General features: G+C 39.7%; 1 protein-coding gene across 2 annotated transcripts in view; it reads left to right on the forward strand.

Moving 5' to 3' along the window:
- Positions 1-815: 815 nt before the first annotated feature.
- ubqln4 (ubiquilin 4) overlaps positions 816-27,759 on the forward strand; it is a 43,955-nt gene continuing 17,011 nt past the window's right edge. The window contains exons 1-5 of one of the 2 annotated variants that reach the window (XM_078214481.1): positions 816-1,313; positions 21,786-21,937; positions 24,343-24,437; positions 26,193-26,455; positions 26,957-27,115. In XM_078214481.1, the coding sequence (XP_078070607.1) occupies positions 1,203-1,313; positions 21,786-21,937; positions 24,343-24,437; positions 26,193-26,455; positions 26,957-27,115 (780 nt within the window). In that variant the 5' untranslated portion in view covers positions 816-1,202. The remainder of the gene's footprint in view (positions 1,314-21,785; positions 21,938-24,342; positions 24,438-26,192; positions 26,456-26,956; positions 27,116-27,759) is intronic. The other variant, XM_078214482.1, reaches the window with a different exon arrangement.

A 27,759-nucleotide genomic window follows, 5' to 3' on the forward strand; every position in this document is an offset into this window, starting at 1 on the left:
AAGACCACCTGGACTCGAAACGTCAGCTTTTTTCTCTGCTTAGATGCTGCCAGACTTGCTGAGATTTTCCAGCATTTTCTTTTTGGTGACTAAACTTGATTTGTGGATGTTGTTTAAAAAAGAATAGTTGTAATTATACTAAGTGTCCATATTCATAAAGATTTTCCATTTGCCGCTCAGTGTTGAAGTACTATTAATGAAGCAGGAAATAGTTTATTTACTTTGAAACACACCAACTCTGGTTGGTTAGGTTGTGAAGTGCATAAATACATATACAACACATTCATTAAGTTTAAAGTTCATTCAATAAAGAAGTTGAAATAAGACTGGTTGAGTAAGAACTTGAAACAATAAATTCATGTCTTGTATATATTGGGAATAGAGAGTGCAAAATATTATGTGTGAGAGGCATGTTTTCACAGTGATAAATTGGTTTTATACTTGTCACCTTCTGAATGTATAGAAATACATATGGAAAGTATGGTTTCTTATTTAAAGTAAATAAACATGACTTTTCTCCAAGAGGGGTGTATAATGCATGGATACAGTGTGTAGAGATATGGTCTAATCCTGTCAGCTAACATTTCCAGCATGTTCATCACATAATCAACTGATACATGAGCTTCTCTATCGCTTCTCGGCCTTTTGGCTAATATCAAGTGTCGTTTCGACATGCTGCGCTTGGTTGAAGTCATTAGGTTACATTTTAGCTTCATTTGAAGCAATTTTTAAAAGCAGCATCTCAGCCTTTTGGCTAAGATGCAAATGAGATCAAGCCTTGGAGGAGGAGCTATGCCTACTCCAATCAGCTTGGATCATGTAGATCAAGCCCAAGACAGGAGGTGAGAGCCCTGTCTTGTCAGCTTGGATCGGGAATGTCTCAACTTGTTGAGACTCTGAAATGGACTTGATTTGATTGAATTGGAATTTTAAAAAATGGTACCCCGTCCATTTCCGGTTCCGGTAACTTCCGGTCCAATACGTCAGCACCTTATGGGGCTACTGTGAAACGTCACAAGCCAGCTCAGTCAGCGTTTGAGGAACAAGTATTAGTTTAGAGGTGATACGGTAATTGTTTGATGGTGGGCTGTGTTGTTTTTATATTTTGTGCGGTGACTGAGGGGATGGGTTTTTGTGGGTGGGTTTCCCATGGTGCCGCGCTGCAATGAGGAAGCGGCCGTTGGCTGACAGTGGGCTGGAGGATGGCGGAGAGCGCGGGACAGTGTTCCAGCACTGGCACCATCCGGGTCACCGTCAAAACCCCCAAAGACAAAGAGGACTTCGAGCTGGCGCCGGATTGCACCGTTAAAGAGGCGAGTGGCGGGCGGGCCGGCGGGGGAGGGGGGGCAGGGATTACCCTCAGCCACTGTCATCACCAACCAGAGCCGGGAGACAGCATTGTGCAGGCAGGCAGGCAGCATTGTCAGTGTCGTTCCCGGGCTCCTGGTGTCACCACCCCCCCCCCCCCCCCCCCGGGCTCCTGGTCCAGCCCAAAAACCAGAGGAATAAATCTCCCCAAATTTTCAGTCACGCTGTGTTACCCCACACTTTAAACAGCGTCAGCATCATTATTATAACCCCAGCAGTTTCATCAACCGAGGTGGTTCCTGGAATATCCAACAAATTAATGTTATGCGTGACTGGTGATTTAGATTTACACAATGTCATTATCGTGATTCCAAACCCTGTGTTTCTGTTGGGTTGGATTCTGGTTAATGTATTTATTGTAACCTTTTTTGAGGAATACAAATCAAAGTGAGCGTGAATCATGATCACTCGGGGTTTTATTCATGTACTGTGGCTCGTCTCCATACAGAAACTATTGACTTCAAATTGATTTTTGCTGAATCATGTTTTCGTTTCTGGGGTCTGCCCACAGGTATTGTGATGGGCTTGATTTCCAAAGTGCTTCTCATTACATTAAATACATCTTTGGAGCCATAATAATGAAATGGCATAATTGAATATTGAGGATCAGCAAGGCAGCTATAAATAATTGAGATTTCCAAAATGGGGAAGGAGGTGACAAAACTAATGGATTTAGGAAGACATTTACAGAGGGCACAGAGGCTAAGAGGACAGCCATCAAAGGTGGAGCAATAGGAGTGCAGTATGGTGAGTTCAGGTTGCAAATATGATTGTATGGTTCAGTGAGACAGCTGAAGTTAGGTTTGGGAAGGCCGTAGAAGAACTTAGTGACTATTTTAACTTGAGTTCACTGGGACATGGGAGCTACTTGGTGGGGTTTGAAAATCTTTACCAAGCACATTAACAGTGTTTGTTTTTCCAATGTTGGACACTAAGCAATGCATGATCTGTTTTGTCCATTTTAAAATCTTTATTGGTCAGTAGGTGTAAAGAATTTTTTAAAAATGATTTCTATAGATGAATCATTCTTCAAAATGTGTGGCATCCTGTAATAGAAACGGTGAAGCTACTGCAATGATTCATTTCGAATTTACTCCAGCTTTCTTTGCAGTTATTAAGTATAATAATAGACCTCTTTTGTAATTAAATAGATTTAAAGGACATATATAAGATAAACAATTACTTATTAATAGTGCTTCCAGAAGCAGTTGCCAATGTAGTTGTGGATTTTTATCCAGTCTTTTTTGCATATGTTTTCAAACTGGGGTCCCAGGACTCAGAAGCTTTAAGAGAATGTCTGGGCTTCTCAAGATCATCAGTATTATGTATTTTTTAAATCTACATTTATTGATTTACAACTTATTTATGTAGCATTGTTTAACATAATGAAACATTGATAGCGCTTCTTTGAAGTAATTTGCAAAGTATGACACAACTGTATATGAGGTCAGGTCAGATGACTAAAGCTTAGTCAGAGAGGTGGGTTTTGAGGAGTGTATTAAAGCAGGAAGAACGGAACAGGTGTAGACAGGGCATTCCAGAGCTTGGGGCCTAGGCAACTGAAGGCATAGCCACTGATGATGGAACAGCTACAATTGGGAATGCACAAGAAGTCAGAATTAGAGGAGTGCAGATATCTCATAAGGATTGTGACGTTGGAGGAGATTATAGTGAAAGGGAGGGGAAAGGCCTAGAGGGATTTGAAAACCAGGATGAGAATGTTAAAAGTCAAGATGCTGCTTGAACAGGAGTCAGTGTAGGTATGTAAATACATGCAGGGGGATGGGGTTTGCTACAAGTTAGATACGGGCAGCAGAGTTTTGGAGGACCTCAAGTTTATGGAGGGTCGAATGTGGGCGACCAGCCAAGAGTGTATTAAATAGTTGAGTCCAGAGGTAACAAAGGCATAAATGAAGGTTTCAGCAGCAGGTGAGCTAGAAAGGGAGAGCAGTCAGTCAAGTTGCAAGCAAGTTATTTCTTGTTCTGTATATTAACATATTTCCTAGGCAAGAGCTGTTTTTCCTTTGTGTAGTTGGAAGAATCTTCTAAAAGTTAAAATAAAATATCTGGAAATGTGTTATATTTGAAGGAATCAGAAAAGTCTTGGAAAAGCACTGCCATAAGGTACGAATCAGTAATGCAATAATGTTCTAAGACAATGCGATATTCTGATCTACACATTGCTATTGGTAGTGTTGGATTTTCACAATACATTAATTTAGTATTACTTGATTGAAAGTAATATTGTTTGCTGATTCTCTAGGAAATATTTATTTACGTATTTAAATGACAACCATTTTTATCAGCTGCAGGCTGAATTAATCAGTTTGGGGAATATTCCTTTGGGAGAAACATTTTCATCACTCCAACATATAGAAAGCTGAAAATATTTTATTACACGGTTAAGAATAGAATTTGAATCCAACTTCTGTTTCTGCTGTAGTTATAATGGCATCTTGTGTTTCACAGAATCAACAGTGTTTGACGTTATTGTTTTCCATAAAAGCTTTGAAAATATTTTATAGAAATAGTTCAATAATTGATTTATTTCTGCTGCAAACAGTATAAATGGCTGCCATTTCCAATTGCTCTGTAGTTACCTTAATTATTTGCAAGTCTGATGTTGCTTTTGTAGGCAAAGAACATTACTTTTAATAAACGAAAGCAATATTCATTTAGATTTAGAAGAATTTGGGTGCAAAATGTGAGACATACAGTCACATTGTTATATCATGAAACACTTGTTTATCTGGCCAGACTGATAGTTAAACCATTACTTTTAAGGTAAATCATGATAGTAGGATAGAGGGGCATGGGTTTGTAAATTACTGGATGACTGGGAGGACTTATCCAGGCAAAAAATAATTACTATTAGAAATAGATTTTCATCAGGGAGTAATGGAGGTGAAAAGATCATGTCTCAATCTGATGTAATAAAGAACTTGGCATTTTTCTTTTCAAGTAAATGAGCTAAGAGAAATGAATGATATTCCTTCTCTGTTGTCAACTTGTGATTTGTGATCTTTCCTGACAGTGCTGTTGGATTGCAAGATTTAATGTTAAAATACACATCTGAATTGGTTTTGAATCATACAGTGATGTGTGCCCAATGTTAAATGTATTTTGAGTTGGATTTGTTTCTTTGGGGTGGGGGGAATTTAGATTGCTCAGTTTAACATCAATATGGATTGTATTTCTGTTAATAGCTACTGAACACGAGCAGAATCTGAACTTGCTCACAGTTTGTGTCAACAAATTATATAGTCTGTAAAAATAATTACTGTTTTCAGCCTTGCATGTTTGGTGCTCTTAAAGTCATACCTAGGACCTGCAAATTTCTGATCTGGAGTGTATTGTATTAGTTGAGAGAATGATGCAAGTCTTTAAAAAAGATTTGTTTGAGCATCATGCAACTAGGTGTATGTGTGTAATTTAAATGCACACCGTCAGTGCTTAAGTGTTCAACTGGGTAGAAACATTGGTGTATCAGTTTGCTCAGTTAGTTATAGATGACGTGTGTGGGATACAGAATGATGCCAATGGCACATGTTCAATCGATTTACTGGTTGTGGTAGTTGGAGATTTGCCTCCTTGCGTTGACCAATGTTTGTGGAGCGGTGCCCCTCAAGCTACTTATTAACCAACTGTCTCTGCCTATTGGACAGAGATGCCAATGATCTTTTGTGGACAACGGCTAATTTTCGAACCTTAAGTCAACCTATGGGAAGAAGGTAGTAGCTCTTATCCAGTTAAATGCCCAAGTGCTGACTGTTGGAACAAATAGTTGGGCTATGCTAATTACTTGAATCATTCCAGACATGCAGTTAGGGTTATTTTTTGGATTTTTGATATAGAAACATAAAAACATAGAAAATAGGAGCAGGGAAGAGCCCTTCGAGCCATTTGTGTCATAGCTGATCTTCCAGCTCAATAGCTTGATCTGCCTTCCCCCTTATCCTTTGATCCCTTTCGCCCCAAGGATTATATCTATATCCTTCTTGAAAATATTGTTTTCTATGGTAGTGAATTCCATAGGCTTACCACTCAGTGAAGAAATTTCTTCTCATTTCAGTCTTAAATGTCTTAAATCAGCCTTTATCCATTGACTATGACCCCGATTCTTGACTCCCTCACCATCGGGAAAATCCTTCATCTGCCCTGCTGCTTCATAATCTGGAAGAATGTTTCTGTTTAAATGTTGAAAATGAAATGAATTCCAAACAACTAAATGACTTTGTCCAAGTGAGACCAGTACTCTTTCGTATAGATTCCTGAAATATCTGAAAATTTAAGCTCTAACTATCCAAACTAGCACATGCATTGCTGTGCTGATTGACGTGTGTCAATAGCTTATTACATCCGTATTGTTCTAATGATTCAGTTGTTGTCGATGTTCAGAATTCTGTTCCTAAGGATATGAACAACTGCTTGGGGAATATTTGCATGACACCTGTGACCCTCTAAATGGTTTGCGCAAGCTTCTGTGCGGCAATTAAAATTTTAAGTGTGCATTGAGAATTGTATGTTGTCTAGTTCCAGGCATGGCAGTACTGTACGTTCAGTCACTTATCAATTTGCTGTGCATGTTGGACTGACTTCTGCAGTTTGTGTATTTGTAACCTTGTTTTATTGCATTAATATTTTTTTGTTTCATGATTTCAGTTGCAAATATTGAAGCTTGGGTTGTTATAAATTTTGGAAAGCTCAAAGCTGTCTTAAAGAACTTGTCTTGTTGATGAAGCAGAAGAATATTAATTCCAGCAGGAGAATATGAAATCTGTGAATTAATGCAATTACATAGGGGCTTTCATTGTTAACTGGTAGAGCACAGAAACTTTATATTAAAATAAATTTACTGAAGTTCAGTAGACATTGCTTATGCACACAGGGTAAAAGTGTTTTGGTAAAGAGCAGTGAGTTTCTTTCTATTAAGTGGCATACTGTGTCTTCCACGTCACTTTCATAACCCCCTCCCTCATTCTAATTGTATGTACGGTTCATAAATTCCTGACTGGGTCAGAAACCACTGCGCATTCTAATTTCAAAATTGCATAGACTGTAGTTGGCATAGAAAAAGAATGGAGGAGTTTTGGACTAAGTTTCAAATACATCTAAAAAAGCTTTAGAGATGGAACAATTCACTTTAAAATGTGAGATTTTCATGTTGGGTTGAAAGGTAAAATATTTATCTATTATAAATTATGAAGGTTATTGGAATAATTGCAGAATGGGGGATTATTTTGTTTTACATAATGTCATCTTGTTACTGGACCTGAACTACAAAAGATGTGAATGGGCAATGTAACACGGACAAAGAGAACTATTATATCACATTTGTTTCAGATACACATTTTTGATGGCATGCACCAAATTTGAAAACAAAGTTTGTCTGATATTTAGTCCATCCAAATACCATCAAAGGTATAGTCATGGAGTGAAAAGGAACAGCAAATTGAACCTACAATCTTGGGTTATAGGATTGAATTTCAAATGACCGTCATCATTTCATTTTGATATATTTTTTCCCCATGTCATGGATTTAATGGGTTATAATTAGTAACAAGCTGAGAGAATAAGCATCTATTAAGTTTATGCTGAGGCAAAGAAAGATCAAGACACAAGTCTTCTGGTGAGATGATTTGTAAAACAATACTTCTTTCTGCCTTTGCCTATTATTCATTTCCTTCATTGTTTATGTCACTTCAATAAATTAATCTTTCTGCATTGGATCAATTTAGTGATGCTCTCCAAAAGTAACCATAGTAGGCTTTAAGTGGAGTTACTAGATCACTATTGAGATGATAATATCCATCACGTTCATTTTGCTTTTGGGCATTTACAAAAGAAGGAATGTGGAACCACCATTCCCAACTTGGTAATTTTCACTTTCCATCCAGTGATGGCATCCATTCAGCACCAAGTCAATTGGTATAAAGTCTGAAACACAGGCATATTTTCACCTGACATGTGCCTGGACCTCAACTTCAGAAGCTTCTTCCTGCTTTGTTCATATGGATCTGTTTCTGATGCCATTTGCTCTTGATCATTTCCCTTGTGAGGTTATCAGATTATGATAACCGTGCCAAACTTGAAGCTGGAATTGAGTTGTTAACTCTTTTAGAAACTGGATGAATGTGGTCCAAAATGACTTGACTTAGAAGGCCACTGCTGGGAAGATCTTACATTCTGTTTACATAATAAGAATTGAAATTCAAGGTGATACTTTTAATATGTGTAGTACAGTAAAAGAACATGCACCACATTTGAGTATTTGCGCATGGAAGATTCTGAAGAAAACGATAGAATTTCTCTAGCCAAGTCAACAGAAATGCAATTAATAAGAATCATATCAGAGATAAAATTATGCACCAATGTTGAAGGAGCCATTTGGCAAGTGTTCACAGAAATCCTAGAACTTTGCAGTATGGAAAGAGGCTATTCATGTCCATGCCAGCTACCCAACCGTAATCCTCCTTTCCAGCTCTTGGTCAGTAACCTTGTAAGTTATATTTCAAGTGCAAAACTAAGTACTTTTAAATATTAAGAGGGCTTCTGCTTCTACATCCTTTTAAGGCAGTGAATTCCAAACCTCTACATCCTCTTGAGTCAAACATTGAATTCCCTCTAAACCTCCCACCCCTTGTCCTTGATCTATATCCCTTGGTTGTAGACCCCTCAACCAAATGGTTATAGAACAAAGAAAATTACAGCACAGGAACAGGCCCTTCGGCCCTCCAAGCCAGCACCGACCATGCTGCCCGACTTAACTAAAACCCCCTATGCTTCTGGGGACCATATCCCTCTATTCCCATCTCATTCATGTACTTGTCAAGACGCCCCTTAAAAGTCACTACCGTATCCGCTTCCACTACCTCCCCTGGCAATGAGTTCCAGGCACCCACCACTCTCTGTGTAAAAGATCTGCCTCGTACATCTCTTTTAAAACTTGCTCCTCGCACCTTAAACCTGTGCCCCCTAGTAATTGACACTTCCACTCTGGGGGAAAAAGCTTCTGACTATCCACTCTGTCCATGCCTCTCATAATCTTGTAGACTTCTATCAGGTCTCCCCTCAACCTCCGTCGCTCTAGTGAGAACAAACCAAGTTTCTCCAACCTCTCCTCATAGCTAATGCCCTCCATACCAGGCAACATCCTGGTAAATCTTTTCTGTACCCTCTCCAAAGCCTCCACATCCTTCTGGTAGTGTGGCAACCAGAATTGAACACTATATTCCATTATATAACCTTCCTATCCACTCTACTTAAACTGCTTATAATTTTATACACTTCATTTGGTCTCCCCTCAGTTACCTCTGTTTCCAAAGAAAATAACTATAGCCTATCTAATCCTTTCCTCATAACTAAAATTCTCAGGTGACATAGAATCATAGAATCTACAGTGCAGAAGGAGGCCATTCAGCCCATCAAGTCTGCACCGACCACAATTCCGCCAAGGCCCTATCCCCATAACCATGCTTATTTACCCTACTAATCCCCTGACACTAAGGGGCAATTTAGCATAGCCAATCAACCTAACCCGCACATCTTTGAAGTGTGGGAGGAAACTAGAGCACCTGGAGGAAACCTATGCAGGCACGGAGAGAACATACAAACTCCACACAGACAGTTACCCAAAGCTGGGAATCGAACCTGGGTCCCTGGCGCTGTGAGGCAGCAGTGCTAACCACTACCACCATGCCACCCCACCACATGGAATCACACCGAGCTCCATTCTCTATTTTTCACAACTCGGTGAGAAACTCATCTGAAATGACCTGGTACTTTCTGGTATGCTTCGAAGTACAAAACAAAATATAGAACTTCTTAGCATGAGCAGGCCATTGCTTATAAGGCCCCTTGGACACACACAGTATGTAGCATCTTTGTAAATCTCTTCTGTAATTCCCTGATGTAATCACCTCTTTGCAATAGTGTGGTGACCAGAACGGCATGTCGTACTTCAGCTGTGGTCAAACTAGTGTTTTATACAATTCAATCCCAACCTCCCTGCTCCTATATATATCAGACCAGGACTAAAGGCAAGTATCCCATTTGCCTTTTTGACCACCTTTTATCTTCCTTTCCAGTCTTCCGGGATCTATGGACATGCACACCACATATCTCTGTATTTTACCATTTATTGTATATTCCTTCGCCTTAATTCCTTCCAACCAAATACATTACCTCATGATTCTTTGGATTGAACTAATTTGAAACTGTTCTGCCCATCTGCCTAGTTCATATTTTTCTTCTACAGATTTCTTCTTTAATATCAACCACAGGGCAATTTTTGTAGTGTCTGCAAACATTTTAATCGTATGTATTCAAGTCCAAATCATTGATGTGTAGCATTCAAAGCAAGGGGCCTAGTATTGGGAAACTTCACAGGAACAACGTTCCAGTCACAAAAGCATCCTTCAACCATTACTCTTTGCTTCTTGCCTCGATCCAATTTGTGACTTTTCCCTTGGCTCTCATTACGTTGTTACCAATCTACCATGTGGAAACATGTCATAAGACTTGCTAAAATCCATATAGATTACATCAAATGCATTACTGTCATCAACCCTCCTTGTTAACTCCCCCAAAAATTCAATCATGTTAAGCAGACATGGCCTTCCTATAGAAAGTCTGTGTGTACTGCCATTGATTAATCCGCTTCTTTCTAAATGAAGATTCCCTCAATATTTTTAAATAAATTTCCCACCACTGAAATTAGGCAGACTGGCGTGTAATTGCGTGGTTTATCCATTTCTCCCTGTTAAACAATGGTACATTAGCTTCCTTGCAGCAATGTGGTATAACTATAATCGTATGACTGCAGTGGTTCAAGAAGGCAGCTCACCACCACCTTCTCAAGCAGTTAGGGTGAGGCAACAAATGCTGACCTAGCCAGTGACGCCCATGTCCCGTGCTACCACAACTGTAGCTGGAGAGGGAGGATTGGAAAATGGTCAGAACATCCGCTATTTCTTCTTTTGCTTCCCTTAAAAGCCTAGAATACATTTTGCACGGGCCTGGTAATTTAGCCATTTAAAGATGTTCAACCCCTTAATACTTTCTCTCTTTTGCTCATTTCATTTCACACTCCTCCAAAAAATAATTACAAAGAAGATTGGAGGATGCTGGAATGATTGCAGTGTCTGCATTGTCCCTCTTTTTTCAACGCAGACACCAAGTATTCATTAAAAACCATACCGACATCCTCTGGCTCCACATATACTCTTCTGGTCCTGAGGAGGGCCTTACTTTTTCTTTAACTATCCACTTGTTATTTTTTAAGATCATTTATGATTTGCTTCTAGCTGCCACTGAGATTGTAAGAACATTTGTTTTGAAGCTGAATTGCTTTTAACTGCAGTGGTTGTTATTTTTAACATGGCTGAGTTAAAAGGGAACTGCATATTTTCAGCTTGTCCTTATCTAATGCTACTTCATGGTGTACAGAAGGCTCTTTGCCATGCTTGTTGCTTGCAAATAATTGAAATATGAGCATGGGGAAATTGTACAACTTTTGACCTGCATTCATTAACTAATACCATGTTCATATGGTGTACTTATGGACTAGTTTTTCTAAAGTAACAGTTACTTTTTTGTTTGACCACCAAAGCTTTAATCTGGTTTAATACAGCATTGTGTTTATGGAAGTTAAACCGTATTGTGTTTGCAATGGTAGGTGCTTGGTTCAAAAGCTTAACATACTGAACAGAATCATTGGTACATGACAGTATGTTGGTACCTGATATTTCATGCAATTCCCCATAGAGTTTCTTATCTCTAGGAAGTTATTTGTATTCTGTACAGTGAAGCCAGATGCCAAATATCTGTTCAATTCCTCCACCATTCCCTTAATTCCTCAGGCACATTCTGTATAGGACCAGTAATTGCTATATTTGCACTTTTCACTTTTAAATACCTGTAGATACTTTTACTATCTGTTTTTATATTTCTAGGTGTTTTTCTTTCATACTCTAATTACTCACTGCGTACTTTTTAAGCTATTCTTTGATGTGTTCAATATTCGGTCCAATAATCGCAGGATGATGAATTTAAGGAGTAAGGAATATTTTCAGAACAATTTTCTAACTTGCCCCTTGATTGAGATGGACAACTAGATTACAATAGCCAACGTGTGTGTATTAGTAACTTGAATTTGTGAAGACTTCTAAAAGTACATGTATTTTTATATTAAAACACCTGAGACTTTGTATCAAATATATAATGAGGGAAAATCTTGAACTTTTATATTCTGTGGTGTCTTGAAATCTTACCTAGTGGCAGACTAATACAAATAAAACTAAAATTTTAGTTCTCTGACTATCTGTTATCACTGTTTGCCCTTTTAAAACTTTCAGTTTGTTACTTCACATAAGTAACGGGAAGTTTCTGACTTTTATTTCTGCTCCTTTTACATTTTTTAAATTATACTTCATATTTGCATCTGTGCTTAATTTGTGCATGATCTTTTCTTTTGGAAAATTATACTTTCCAAGCTTCTGTCTCCCCAACATCCAGCATTCTTGTAAATAGTGCAGGTGTGGCTGACAACTTTGTTAACACTGCGATTGCTTAATTATTAATGAACTGTAAAGGAAGAGTTCAATATGAACAAGAAATAAAATTTTGGCAAGTAAGTTGGTTTTGAAGCAAAGATTTTGATATTTTTAAGATGAGTGTCACCAGTTAACAGTTTAATTATTTTTTAGCTTGTGGTTGCAAATAATGCTAAATGTAAAGGGTGAGTGAGTGGGCGAGGATATGGCAAATGGAGTATAACGTTGAGAAATGCGAGGTTATACACTTTGGAGGAAATAATAACAAATGGGATTACTATCTCAATGGAAACAAATTAAAACATGCTACCGTGCAAAGGGACCTGGGGGTCCTTGTGCATGAGACGCAAAAGCCCAGTCTGCAGGTACAACAGGTGATCAAGAAGGCAAATGGGATGTTGGCCTATATTGCGAAGGGGATAGAATATAAAAGCAGGGATGTCTTGATGCACCTGTACAGGGCATTGGTGAGGCCGCAGCTGGAATACTGTGTGCAGTATTGGTCCCCTTATATGAGGAAGGATATATTGGCATTGGAGGGAGTGCAGAGAAGGTTCACCAGGTTGATACCGGAGATGAGGGGTTTGGATTATGAGGAGAGGCTGAGGAGATTGGGTTTGTACTCGTTGGAGTTTAGAAGGATGAGGGGGGATCTTATGGAGACTTATAAGATAATGCGGGGGCTGGATAGGGTGGAGGCGGAGAGATTCTTTCCACTTAGTAAGGAAGTTAAAACTAGAGGACACAGCCTCAAAATAAAGGGGGGTCGGTTTAAGACAGAGTTGAGGAGGAACTTCTTCTCCCAGAGGGTGGTGAATCTCTGGAATTCTCTGCCCACTGAGGTGGTGGAGGCTACCTCGCTGAATATGTTTAAAGCGCGGATGGATGGATTCCTGATCGGTAAGGGAATTAAGGGTTATGGGGATCAGGCGGGTAAGTGGTACTGATCCACGTCAGATCAGCCATGATCTTATTGAATGGCGGGGCAGGCTCGAGGGGCTAGATGGCCTACTCCTGCTCCTATTTCTTATGTTCTTATGTTAAAGTTTTGTTATTATTGTTCATGTTTGCTCTTCCAGCTCTTGTGCGATGCACTATGATAAGGTTTATTTCTAATGGCCTTCACCAGCTTAGTGCTGAGATGTGAAATGTGAGGAAGTGCATTCGTAATAATCACTGAGATACAAATGCACAGACCTAAAATAAACGGAAGCATTTCAACAGAAAAGAGTAACTTAATATGTCCAGTATTTGTAGCCTGTAACAGTGGCCTGGATCTTGCTGTCAGTGGCGAATCTGCATTTGAAATTGCATTCCTGCATTCCTACCTTCCTCTCCCAACTGCAACAGGACCTTCCTCTCAGGGATCATTAGTTGAGGCAGAAAATTTAAAAATTAAGGAGCAGGTGACGGGTGGGATGTATGAGATTGGGCTGGAGGGGAGGGGGAGGTTTGTGAGGGTGAGTTAGCAGCAGTGTGAAGACCCTCCTAATTTAGTGCTGTTCCTAGCAGCTGAAATGAATCAGTGCAGAGTATAAGAGTGAAGTCCGGGTTAGGCCTTTCAGCCCTTTGAGCCTGCTCGGCCATCAATATGACCATAGCTGACCTGGCTGTGGTCTCAACTCCACTTAACCTGTCTGTTTCCCCCATAAGCTGACTCTCTTGCTGATCAAACGTCTAACTCTGCCTTGAATAAACTGTGACCCAGCATGCACTATTTTCTGGAGAAGAGGATTCCACATACTCTTGATCTTCAGAGGAAAAATAAATTCCCCATCTCCATCTTAAAAGGGAAATTTCTTATTTTTAAACTGCCTTCTCCAGTTATTGTCTCCTGCACAAGAGGAAACATTCTCCTAGTATTCACCATATCAAGTCCCCTCAGGATTCACTTCGTTTCAATAAGATCTCCACTCATTCTTCTAATCTCCAATGGGTAGAGGCCCAACCTGTTTAACCTTTCTTCATCCCAGGAATGAGTAAAGTGAACATCCTTAGAACTGCTAGTGTAATTATATCCTTTTTTCAAATAGGTAGACCAAAGTAGTACTCTAGATGTGGCCTCACCACGGCTTCTCTACAACTGCAATAAAATTTCCCTACTTTTATATTTCACTCCCCTTGCAATAAGTACCAAAACTCAATTTCCCTTGCTAATTACTTGCTGTACCTGCAAGCTAACTTTGTGATTTATTACGAGGATACCCAGACCGCTATGTATCACCGAGTTCTGCAACCTTTCTCATTTTAAATGTTATCTGCTTTTCTATTCTTCCTGCCAAAGTGGACGAGCTCACCTCTTCCCACATTATATTTCTTTTGCCAATTTGTTGCCCACTCACATAACCTATTTATTCCTCTGTTCAGACTTGCTACCTCCTTTTGATGACTTGCTTTCCTACCTATCTTGGTGTCATTGGTAAATTTATCTACCATGTGTTCAGTTCCTACAAATGAACTACATAAGTCTCAGGTAGACAGTCCAACTCAGGGCGGCACGGTAGCACAGTGGTTAGCACTGCTGCTTTACAGCTCCAGAGTCCTGGGTTCGATTCCCGGCTCGGGTCACTGTCTGTGTGGAGTTTACACATTCTCCTCGTGTCTGTGTGGGTTTCCTTCCTCCCACAGTCCAAAGATGTGCGGGTTAGGTTGATTGGCCAGGTTAAAAATTGCCCCTTAGAGTCCTGGGATGCATAGGTTAGAGGGATTAGCGGGTAAATATGTGGGGGTAGGGCCTGGGTGGGATTGTGGTCGGTGCAGACTCGATGGGCCGAATGGCCTCCTTCTGCACTGTAGGGTTTCTATGATTCTATGAACTTTACATGCTGACAAATCCTGGCGAGATCGTAAGTGAATGGCTCCCACAAAGCATTTTCTAACTAACTGGGAGTTTGGAATTCTGTTGCAGCCCTCAGTGGCAAACATCTCCGTGTTCACCTCTTTTTAGATTGGAAGCTCTGAGTTATTATGCATGTAGTAGCACCATTGCTTTTGAAACATAAGATCATAGGTTCAAGTCCCACTCCAGGACTGAGTGCATTGATGTTATTTAGAGAACATTTAAGTTGTTGAATGTGCTGGATTTCAAATGAGATGTTTAGTTTGAGACTTTGCAAGTTCAGATGAATGCAAGAACTCATTGCGCTATGCCACCAGATGCAGGAACTTCTTTTGATGCCATGGCCAACACTGATCCCTCAACTACTGCCACAACAGAAAACAGTGGTCATTTAACTCTTGCTGCTTTTGAAATATTTCTGTGTGCAAGTTGGCTGTATTGTTTCATGTGTCATAATAGCCATGAACCTTCAGAAGCCATAGGCAGTGAAGTGCTTTGGATGTACTGTAATTATAAATGCAGATGTGTTTTGTCTGCGTTGGAGCGTTAGTCTTCATTTGACCTCCAGAAGTAAGACACCAAAACTGGACTAACATACTGATTTCAACCTGACCAACAGTTGAAATGACTATTGAATTATCATTTTGCTTTCATACTTTTAGAATGGCTACAGCACAGAGGACTGTGGTTTGTTGTTTCTCTGCAAGAGCAACTTGCCTAGTCCCATTCCACTGCCTTTTCCCCTTATCCCTTTCTCTTTGAAAGCCATGATTGGCACTCCATGCCCCTGTTTATAAAACCTGCGACATTGTCTCTCTTTTTCATAGCTTCAGCAACTTGTTTTCCTATATTTTCTAAAGATTTTTGTACCTCATGTTAAAAGTATATATTTTTGTTGCAACTTTTATATTGTTAGCTTTTTTCTTCACAAATAATTGAGGCTGAGTAATGAGTAAAATGACAGAATTATACAATCTCTACAGTGCAGAAAGTGGCCATTCAGCCCATCAACTCTACAAAAGAGAATCTGCACCCCACCCTATTGCTGTAACTCTGTGCATTTGCCTGGCTAATCCACCTAACCCGCACGTCTTTGGACTGCAGAAGGAAGCTGGAGCACCTGGAGGAAACCCATGCAGCCACTGGGAGAATGTGCAAGCTCCACACACAGCCACCCAATACCAGATTTGAACCCGGGTCCCTGGCACTATGAGACAGCAGTGCTAACAATTGTGCCACTATGCTGCCCACACTGAGAAGGTTATGTTAATGTTCTCTTTTTCATAACTGAAGAGACAGCAAAACCAAATACAGTTGATTTAAATTATTTTAATGCTTTCCCCATTCTCCACTTTATCGATCTGTTTAGAGGACAGGAGATTTAGGTGTAGTTTACATGTAATACTGGAGTTGGTGTCGAGGCTACTGTGATTTATTCTGTATATCTTGGCTGCGTTAGTTGCACTTTTATCTCTGGGTCAGGATGTTGAGTGTTTGAGGTCTACTCCAGAGGCTTTCAATCTGCTGCAGCACTGAGGGAATATTGCATTGTCAGCACTGGTCCTTTGAGGAAACTGAACTAAATTTCTTCTGCCTGGTTAAGATGGACATTTGAAAATCCTATGGCAATTCATCCTTGCCCGCACTGTGGAAAACCATTTGACTGTGCTCCAGCTTCCTCCTTGTGGAAAACCAGTCAGCCAAGTAAGTACTTTGGAAATATGGCCACTGCTGTTGTGAGGAAAACGTGATGGGCAATTGAAATATCCCGACAATCCCTGCCAGTGTTTATGCTTCACTCCTGTCTCCTCCATCATTTCTCATTGCAGTCTGCCATCATGGTCATTCATTTCTTTCTCATTCAAATGATTATCTCGCTTCCCCTTAAGTGTACACAACTGATTGAGAGGATTAAAAAAAGGAGGCACACAGCAACAGAGTGGGGAAATAGAGATCTGGATCTGAAATAAAAATAGAAGAAATTGATATTGCAGATTTTATAAGGCAGTGTTTATTGCCCATCCAAGTAGCTCTGACTGGCGGCCTTCTGGCAACTGTTTTTACAGTTGTGTTCCTTGCTAGTCTTCAGGGACCATTAAGTATTAAACACCTGGTGGCATTTCTAGGCCAGAGCATGTCAGCAGATTCTTTTGGTCTGAAGGTCCTTGAACCTGAAAGTTGACTGACTTCTATAACTCTAAAGATATTGCCTGATCTGTTAGGAAGGGAATCCCAGGATTTTCATCCAGCAACACTGAATTAACACCAATATAGTTTCAAGCCAAGATGGTGTGTGGCTTGGAGAGGAACTTGGTGGTAGTGTTCTGTGAATGCCAATACCACTGCTTCAAAATCTCCCCATCAGCATTGTTTTGCTGTTCATTTCCATTTATGTTTTTATTGGATTTCCATAGTTTGCCTTTTTTCCTCTTTCTTTATACTGTAAAATACTCCACCTTTGTGGAATGTTTATTTTTCTTTGTTACATGTAAGGAAAATCTTAAATGAATTGCAACATTCTTGTTCAGAATGCTTATTGAAATTCATTGCCCTGAAATGCATTTCTGCAAGTACTTCATTGAATTCATATTTAAAAAGTTCTGAGTTTCTACTTGCTGACCAGTGTCATTCATAGATTATTTGCCAATTACACAGAAGTTGGTTGATTTGGAATGAAACAGCCTGAAAATTGACATGGTGATCGTTGAGAGTAGGATACTGTACCTTTCATTTTGATTGGCTTAGGGCAGTGCCAGCCCACTAATCTTTGAATAGCCCATTGTTGGAATAAATTGAAATGATGAATGGCTTGCTAGTGTAAATCTGGAAACTAGTGTGTTTTTGTGAAAATGCGAATAACAGTACAGAATTCAATGTGTAAGAAAGGCTTTCATTTTGTTTAACAAAACAAGCAGAAAGCACTAGATATATCTGGTGCAGTGAAGTGGATTCATTTGTGTTCCGAATGATTTAGTTCACTGTAATGGGTAGGCGTATAGAAGGTTGTATTTTAGTTGACACCCCATTGAACTAAGGACCAGTGTTTAATAAAACTTTACAAAATGGGTTGGTTGTTGAACTGGGTGGGCAATGATAGTTTTGTTAGGACTATAGTGAAGGGGATGGGGGAGGGGTGTTGATCATCAAGCTGTTTTGTGCTGAAATAGAATTGGGGGTGGTGTTATTAATCTCGGTAAATGAGGTGGGGGTGTTTTTGTGAGAAGATGCTTCGCGGGGAAAAAAGTTGTCTGGAAAACACCACTTCACCTGGTGCTTTTAACATTTTAAAATGTTAATCTAATATACATTTGATCATGTTTATATACACAGCTTTTCCAGTATTTGAATGTCTTGTACAGACTTCACAGTATATATCCTCTCTTGCGTGTTTATTGGTATTGACAGTTTGCAGTAATGTAGAAGTTTCCATGAACTAACTCTTAGCAATTTTTAGAACACTTAAAATGACTACCCTTTGTTTACACTGTGCAACATTAGAATGGCTTTGTTGTTCACCAGAGGTTCAAGGTTTTGTCCTCCTGTGATCAGCTATTTTGTTTGGTTTACTCCTATGTCACATTAGGCTTAATCAATATATTGTTACCAGTATGATATGGGAGAAAGCAAATTTCTTGTACTTGTTAATACTGTGTGATGAACCTTAAGCCATAACTTCAAATTGTTTCACCACTTCCAGTATTAATTTATAGCTTAAAATGCTAATTACAAATGCAATTTAACGTGTGCAGTTACATTGCTCGGTGCTTTTCAGTTTAAGTGACATTCATAATGTTCGCATACCCACCATAAAATCTCATTAAAGTTAGAGAGGTGACACTTGTGGCACCCTTAAATTGTCCTGTTTTATTTTGTTTTGACGTCATGTACAAACTTGAGGCTAATTACAGGTCCCTGGTTTGGAGAAACTATATTTTTCTCTGTATGCAATAGTTTTACGTACACTTCATATGTTTCTCATTGCGGTATTTGCTGATCTGCAGAATGCTATTCCACTATAGTATCCTTGGATTAAAAAAACTTAAATTCAGCTGTAAGCATGGCCTTTCGTTAAGCAGTTACTGTGAAGATTGAGGTAGTGTGAAATTCGCTTTCGGAAGTCGGATCAAAAACTGATGAGACACCGGTTTCTCCGCAAACCTTTATTGCATCGGAGGAGAGATCGCTGGACCATGCGCATCAAGCATGGGTTCGTGAGTCTCTGTCTGGCTTACAAAACAGTTTCAGTTATACACGACGGAGATACATCCACATACTTCTGTTAGCCAATAAGGGCATAGCTGTATTGCTACATTTTGATTAGATTACTTTCAAGAACAAAAGGCGATAGCCACGTGAGGACATGGCTATTAAAGTTTCTGATTAGATTGCTCTCAAAAACAAAAGGCCAATCGATAAGGCCCTGCCCTCCAAAGCCAGAACCACAATTACCTATTAGCAGTTTCTTTAACGTGATCATTAGTTTTTGATCCGACTTCCGAAAGTGAATTCCACACCCCTTTGCGATAAAGGTCAAAATTTTGCTTGTCTTAACTGTTTGGACGAAAACATCTGGATCCTTCTGTACTTCACACACCTGCAGTGTCTCCATTTAGGAAATAATCTGCGTTGCGATTCCTCCTGCCAAAGTGCGTGACCTCACACTTCCCCATATTAAACTCTATTTGCCAGGTTTTTGCCCAGTCACTCAATCTATATCCCGTTGCAGAATTACAATATCCTCACCACTTTGTATCATTAGCAAATTCGGAAACTTTACCTTCTGTTCCTTCCTCCAGGTCATTAATGAACAATTGCGGGCCAAGAACTGATCCCTGCACTACTCCACTAGTCACATCTTTCCACTCTGAAAAGGACCCATTTATCCAACTCTTGTTTTCTATCTAGTACGCAGGCCCCACAGCATTCAAAATGCCTCATCCTGGGGGTGAGGGGTGGAATTTTAACCCTCCAGGATGGTAGGTTTAAGACGAATGGAAGGTATAAACTTGAAAAATCTGACCCCAATCCTTCCACTTCTGCTTTTTAACAGGGGTGGCTGAGATGGAAGTGCAGGTGACCAGATTGTGTTCAGGAGACCAGTTGGGGGCCGTGTCTCAGATGACCAATCCATCCTTGGGAGATGGATTGGTCATTGACTCTCTTTAAGGTGGCTTCATTAATCTGTTTTAGCAATGTTTATTTTTTATTCTATTGGGGCCAGTATTCCTGGACCGTGGCAAGTTAAAGGAATTGAGAAAGACCAGATCCATAATCTAAGTGCATTTATAGTCCTACTTATGGGCCAGGAGGAACAGAGTATTACCGCCAGTCCCAATTAGCTAATGTCTTCACACACTCGTCAATCAGCACCATCCAAAATTCCTGTAGCACTTTATCACCCCCCCCCCCCCCCCCCCCCCCCATCATACCCAACACCTCACCCTCTGCCCACGGAACCTTCACATGCAATCGTAGAAGGTGCAACACGTGCCCCTTTGCCTCCTTCCCGCTCACCATCCCAGGTCCTAAACACCTCTGTCAGGTGAAGCACTGCTTCACATGTACCTCCTTCAACCTGGCCTATTGCATTCGCTCCTCCCAATGTGGTCTACTCGACATCAGAGAGATCAAACACAGACTGGATGGCCGCTTTGCTGAACACCTTCAGTTTGTCCGCAAGCAGGACCGAGACGTTCCTGTCATTTGCCACTTCAACACGTACCCTGCTCTCTTGTCTACATGTCCATCTTGGCCTTTTGCAATATTCAAGCGAACCCCAATGCAAACTGGAGGAACAGCACCTCGTCTTCCGATTGGGCACTTTACAGCTTTCTGGACTGAACATTGAGTTCAACAACTTTCAGAGCATGAACACTCTTCTCCACCTTCACCCCATTTCCATTTAATTTAATTTCATATCTCATTCATCCATTTTATTGCCCTTTTTCACTTCCATTTTCCCACTTCTCCATTCCAGCTCTCTTTCTTGCCGCCGTCCCCCCCCCCCCTTCGTCCCCGTCCCCGTTCGGGCAACTGCCATAATCCCCAGGCAGCCTTAACCATCTGTACCTCTGTTCTGCCATTCACACATCCTGATCACTTAATGGACACTTTTAGTGCCTTCTCTATCCTCATTTACATTCCTCTGTCCTATTCCACCACCCTCCCCCACGCTCATAGTATAAATCTGTTGATTTTCTTTGCTCTTAGCTCTGATGAAGGGTCATCCAGACTTGAAACATTGACTCTATTCTCTCCCCACAGATGTTGTCAGACCTGCTGAGATTTTCCAGCATTTTCTGTTCTTGAATCAGTGCTTTTCACTGCCCTGTTACACAAACAATATGTTTATTTTTGAAGGAAGTGAGTGGGCCAATTTTTTTGCTGTTCACCAGCTTCCAAAAATGTCAGCCAAAACTGTTGTTTAATTGCGTGTACAGGTAATGGAAAATACCTGGATGTTTCTATTTAACCAATGCTTGGGAACAGTTGCCTTAAAATAACAGGCCAGTTTGAACACAGCTCTTGTCTTTTCAGCTAAAAATCATGATTGTGTTCCACTATGCATGGAAGCTCTGTCACTTACTGTGTGTATGATGAGGCTACCATATGAACTGAACTAGGGTGATTAACTTTACTTAACCTAAACAGCTGCACACATGTTTCTTGTAACTTACAAATGCCCTTTTTCCCCACAAATTTTGTTGTACTCTCCAGAACATGAAAGGTCTTCGAAAATGTCGAGATTCAAATTTTCACCTGTCTGCCCTGTATTTGGGGCTAGATCTGAGAAAAGGGAAGAAGATGCAGCCACATGAGTCGATTTGGAACACTTTCTGCAGAATTCCTCAATGTGGAAAAGTTGATATCTGAGAAAGACTACAAGATATATTTCGAGACTTGTGCAAACTTCTGCAGTACTTTGCTAGCTTTATATTTTGCTTCCCCTGTGTCTGAAGTAGCAGTAGTATTCGAGAATATTATTTGCAAAGTAGTGACTTGTCTCTTTTTTTCTTTTTAAATAGTTCAAGGAAGATATATCCAAACGATTCAAGGTCCAACCAGAACAGCTTGTGCTAATATTTGCTGGAAAAATCCTTAAAGATCCAGACACGCTTGCCCAACATGGAATACAGGATGGGCTCACAGTTCATCTGGTTATCAAAACTCAAAACAGGTGAATACCCTGTCGTACTACTAAACATACAAAACACAGCAAAAGAGAATTGCTAGGTCAAAGTACAATCCAGGAATTTTAAAGAAATGTTCGAATTACCTATACTACCCTGGAAGCAGTTCTGTTTTCCTATTGTGCACAGTCCAACTTAGAAATTTGCTACATTGACATGGAATACCATTCAGACATAACTGATTAACACTTATCATAGATGGTATGGACCTGAGTAGCTGAGATGATGCTTCGAAGTGTATTAATGGATAGCTTGTAGTAATGGAAGTTGCTTCAGAGATTGCATCTCAGTTGGGTAGGAGATGTGATTGGCTGGCTGGAAAACATTTTAATGATCCAAATTTTGTGATGTGGTCACTTTTGATGACTTGTATGTCAATGAAGCTATTAGTTACAGCACAGAAGACTACTATTTGGTCCATTGTGCTTGTGCTGACTCTTCGAAGGAACTGTCCAATTAGTCCTATTCCTGTACTCCTCTGTAGCTCTGCAAGTTTTCCCTTTCAAGTATTTACCTAATTTTCTTTTATTATTGAATCTGCTTCCACCACCCTGTCACGTAGTGCATTACAGATCTTAGCAATGTTTATGTTTAGAAATAAAATGAAGTTTTTCCTTGTCGCCATTGGTTCATTTGCAAATATTAAAATCTCAGTCCTCAGTTTACTGATGCGCCTTCCACTTAAAACAGATTCCGTGAATTCTATTGATACCCTTCATAATTTTGAACACTATCAAATCTCTTCTTGACCACCTCCATTGTAAGGCAAACATCCTCAAGTTTCTCTAGTCTTGTCATTTAACTGAAACCTTTCATCCCTGGTACCATGTTCGTAAATCATTTGTGCATTCTCACTTAAAAGCATTAACGTCCTTCCTGAAGTCTGGGATGCAGAATCAGCCACACTCCTCCAGTTTGGGCTGAACAAATGTTTTATAAAGGTTAAACGCAAGTTCCTTGCTTTTGTACGCACTGCCTCTAATTATAAACCTCCACCCACATTGTCTGTACATTTAAGACCTGGCTGGCTGTAGAGATTTGCATTCTAATCAGTATTCTGTAATTTGATTTCTGTGTCTGGTTTGCACTGTTTGAGAACAGATATCCACTCCATCTGACGAAGGAGCTGTGCTCCGAAAGCTTATGGTATTTGCTACCAAATAAACCTGTTGGACTTTAACCTGGTGTTGTGAGACTTCTTACTGTACTACTCTAATTATAAAGCCAGGGATCCAGTATGCCTTTTTAACAGCCTTCCACACTTGGTCTACCACCTTCTAAGATTTGTGTATATAGAACCCCAGTTCCCTCTGTTTCTGCAGCTTATTTTAAAATCGTGCCATTTATTTCACATTGTGTCTCCATTATTCCTACTAAAGAAAACAACATCACACTTTTCTTCGCTATGTTTCTTTTGTCATGCCCAATGCACCAGCCTGATTTCCTGAAGTCTGTTACTATTTTCTTCATCGTTTACTCTATTCCCTTCAGTAAGAGATGTAGTATTCCCTGTAAACCCAAGTCCAAATTATTCAAAGAGCAGTGATCCTAACACTGTCCTTTGGGGACATTCTTGTACGCTTCTTTGCATCCTGAAAAAAACAATTTGCTGTTAATCATTGCTTTCTGTCCCTTTGATGATTTTGCATTCATGCAGTTACTTGTCGCTTTAAATCCCATGGACTTCATCCTGCTAATTCTGTGATACCCCATCAAACAACTTTTGAAAATCCATCCATGCAATAAAATCACTCTCCCATCATCAGCCTTTGCAAAAAGGCTCTACCTGATCAAAAGGTAGAATAAGGTGACCTTGCTTTTCAGCCCCTATTCTATTGGAATCCATATGTGAATGTACGAAAGTTGCGTTTTATTGTAATTTAGAGGAATTAAAACCTCTGGTGTAAACGCCATTAGGAATTCAGGATTTTTAAAAAGAGAATGCAGGATTCAACTTAATTGCTGAAAGTGAAGCAGATGGAGACCTTTCATCTTTGTCATTTGGATCAAATCCAATCCTGATGGAATACAAGTGTTCACTGCGTACTTATAGTTGGGGTGTTACCAGCAATGAGTTGAACATTTGATGACTAGGTGACATGAACCCAGAACACCCAGCTGCTCAGAATTTGGCATTATTTTGGTGACTTCTCTTGAGATCATAGGCTCACTGGTGTGAGCAACAGAAGTGTGTTGCTGGAATAATAGGAGGTCGGATGTGGGGCTAAGGCACAAACTTAAGGGACCTTTACTGTTAAATTGGGGCATGCTTGATGCTGAAATCAAATCTCTGAGATGCATTGTTTTCATGCTTCGACACCAATATGAAAAATTCACATTCCAAAAACGATCAAAATAAAATTGCTCTAAATAATTTCCCATTTTGATTTAGGCCTCCAGAGCAGCAGAGCCAACCTGACAGCCAAAGCAATGCTGCTACTACTTCAGCAACATCCAGCAGCACAGCCTCATCTACCAGCAGCCTTGGTAAGTGTCATTAGGAGGAAGTTAAACTGGTCATCACCAGTGGGCCATCTGCTTATTAAGTTTGGTGATCACAATACCAGGAGTCCATTCAGAACCTTATGCCCCAAATTTATTTCCAAACTTTCTTGCTATACATTAAAATTGGTTAATTCATATCAACATACAAATTAGGAGCAGGAGTAGACCACTCAGCCCCTCAAACTTGCTTTGCCATTCAATAAGATCATGGCTGATCTGGTTGTAGTCTCAATTCCACAATCCTGCCTACCCTGATACCCCCTTGCTTATTAAGAATCTAGCTATCTTTGCCTTAAAAATATTCAAAGACTCTGCTTCCACCATTTTTATTGAAGAAGAGTTCCAAAGATTCACAACACGGAAGAAAATCTCATCTGTCTTAAATGGGATATTCTAAACCATGAACCATTGTTCTAAATTCTCCGACAAGAGGAAGCATCCTTTCCACATCTATCCTGTCACGATCCCTCTGGATCTTATATATTTCAATCAAGTCACCCCTTACTCTTCTAAACTCCAGCAGATACAAGCCTGACGTCCACTTCAGGATGTGTTAATACATTGAGACAAGCCTTTTTTGTTATTTTTGATTGTATTAGTCTTTTCACAGCGAGCACTGTATTTTAGAGCACACCATAAAAATTAATGTAGATCATATTTGACTAGGTAGGGAGAGAAGAAAAAATGTACAAGCATAGGAATGAAGTCCTGAAAAGGCCACCTCAAACCTACTGCATCGTGACATAATGCAATCTATAAGCACCATCATACAGTCTCTCAGGATAGGCCAGAGCCAATGTGTGGAAAACTTTGACTAATTTATGAATATCTGGGATGTATCTTGCTGATCCCCCAAATACAATCAGGCAAACTGCAGGAGACCATGTTGACTTCAGCCCGATCCCAGTTAACCCATCCATCTTGCTTTTTAATTTTGTGGCTTGACAACTCTGAGAATTACTTTATTTCTTCTCTCATTATGTTGTTTCTTGGCCATGATAACTATTGAATAATATGCTCTTGTGTTAATGTTGCCTGGTAGCCCTTCAGTAGGGGACTGGTCTGGGATAAGCTAATCTTTTCTCTTATTGGTCCACTCCCTAGAGAAATCTATTTATTAAAACTACATTATGCTCTGTTCTCTTCACCGATTTGTCCTATTAAATTTTGCATCGGGGAAAATAAAGATGCTGATAGCAGAGCCACGTTTTGTATCTCACCACCCTGATCCAACATCCAGGTCGATGCTATCATGGAGGGAAAATTTAAAGTAGTTTCTAGTAACCAGCTCAAGTCAACAACAGGGACCTAGTTGCAATCACCTTCCTGCTTGCTTAGCCAAGGTATAGGGTGCAATCCAATAGCATCTCCTGACATGGAGGAGAGTAGAGTGCAAGTTAGGAGAAAATCTTTAAATGTATTTCTCTTCTCTCATAAATGCAGTAGCTTCAGATTGGATATGTTTTCATAAATTTGGGAGGTGATGATGGGGATGATCTTCATGTGTAGTCTCAACCGAGACCCATCACATTCAGGCCCCTCCACTTTCGCTTGGTATTGGAAGTGTGCAACAGATTCCTCTGAAGGTTGATAGTGAGTTGAGTGTGGAAACACTTGGATATCTGAACCTGCTGATGAAGCTGACCTTAAAACAAATGGATTTTGTTTTTTTTTGTTTTAAATTTATTTGAAGCATTTTTGTATTCTACCATTGCCGTAATATCTTGTATGCTCCAGGTGGATTAGGAGGACTTGCAGGTTTGAGCAGCTTGGGATTGAACTCATCCAACTTCCTGGAGTTACAGACTCAGATGCAGCGCCAGCTAATGTCGAATCCAGAAATGATGTCTCAGATCATGGAAAATCCATTTGTGCAGAACATGCTGTCAAACCCAGACATGATGAGACAGTTAATTGTGACCAACCCACAGATGCAGCAGTTGATTCAGCGAAACCCAGAAATTAGTCACATGCTAAATAACCCAGACATAATGAGACAAGTAAGTCAGAAGGAGCAAGCATTTGTTTAACTGAAAGCAGCGTAAATTGCATTGTAAAAGCTATTCTGTTCTTTCCAAATCGAGCACTTGAGGTTCCTTTCCCACACCGGCAATGAGTTGAAATGTGAATTTCTAGAGAGAAAGGTGACAGGAGCAGGCCTGATGGCTAAATCACATTTTCTCATTCTGCATTGTTCTGATTTCTAAGCCTGTACTTCAAATGTTTTGGAGACGAGAAGTTATTGCATTTGGACCTCTGCTCAGCTTTTAAGTTTTTGAAATTTTGTTGCGCTATGTGAAAGACTTGCATGTTTAAGAGATGACATGCAATCAAAACATTTTCAGTGTTTTTTTTAGCAAGCATATTGATACAAATGTAATTTTATAAAATGTACATTCTGTGCCTTTTGAGCTGCTCATTTTAATTTTTTTTGACTTGAGCTTTATATTGTGTATTATTATCTACCTGATTAGTTTAAATACTGTCCTTTTTTGAACTAGACTTTAGAACTCGCTCGAAATCCAGCTATGATGCAGGAAATGATGCGGAACCAAGACCGAGCACTTAGCAACCTAGAAAGTATTCCAGGCGGCTACAATGCTTTGAGACGAATGTATACTGACATCCAGGAGCCAATGCTGAATGCTGCCCAAGAACAGGTAGGTGGGCAACCAATGTTAGTCCTTCACCAAAAAGAACACAATCTTAATGATCTTCTGTTCCAGTTCGCTGTCCAAATTTTAGGAAAAATTGCAGTGACGTCCTAATTTTTCTTCTAGTAAAGAGTGCTTGCAAATTTGACCCCAGCTATGCAAACTATGACCAGATTTTTAACATGCTTGTGTTACAACCTGGATTAAAGGATTTTGAATGGAATCTGGAGACTTGTCCTTCGGCTATTTGTATATCACCCTTAAAATATAAATTTACAAGCTTGGTTCTTATTGCACATTTTATTTTCTCTATTTTGATTATGCATTTGTTTACTTTTTATTTCTTTTCATTAAAAGGAAAGTATTTTTCTTGTTTTTCCCCTCATGCTTCTGTGAATACCAACAAATAGAGGAGGATCAATGACTTCTTCTGATATGAATTATATCTGCATTTTGTTTGGTTGACATTCAAATGCAGACAGTGTAAATTCCAACAAAATAGAGATTACTTAGAATCATCATTGGAAACATTTCCTGAAACAAAAAGGTTTGTACTTGGTCATTTAAATCCTGATTGGATGATGATGTAAGATTTTAAGTATTTATAATGCCATTTCAAAGAAGTTCTCTCTTTTTACTGAATTTTTGGT

This window comes from Mustelus asterias, chromosome 6 (assembly GCF_964213995.1).
Source record: "Mustelus asterias chromosome 6, sMusAst1.hap1.1, whole genome shotgun sequence".
NCBI classification, from domain to species: domain Eukaryota; kingdom Metazoa; phylum Chordata; class Chondrichthyes; order Carcharhiniformes; family Triakidae; genus Mustelus; species Mustelus asterias.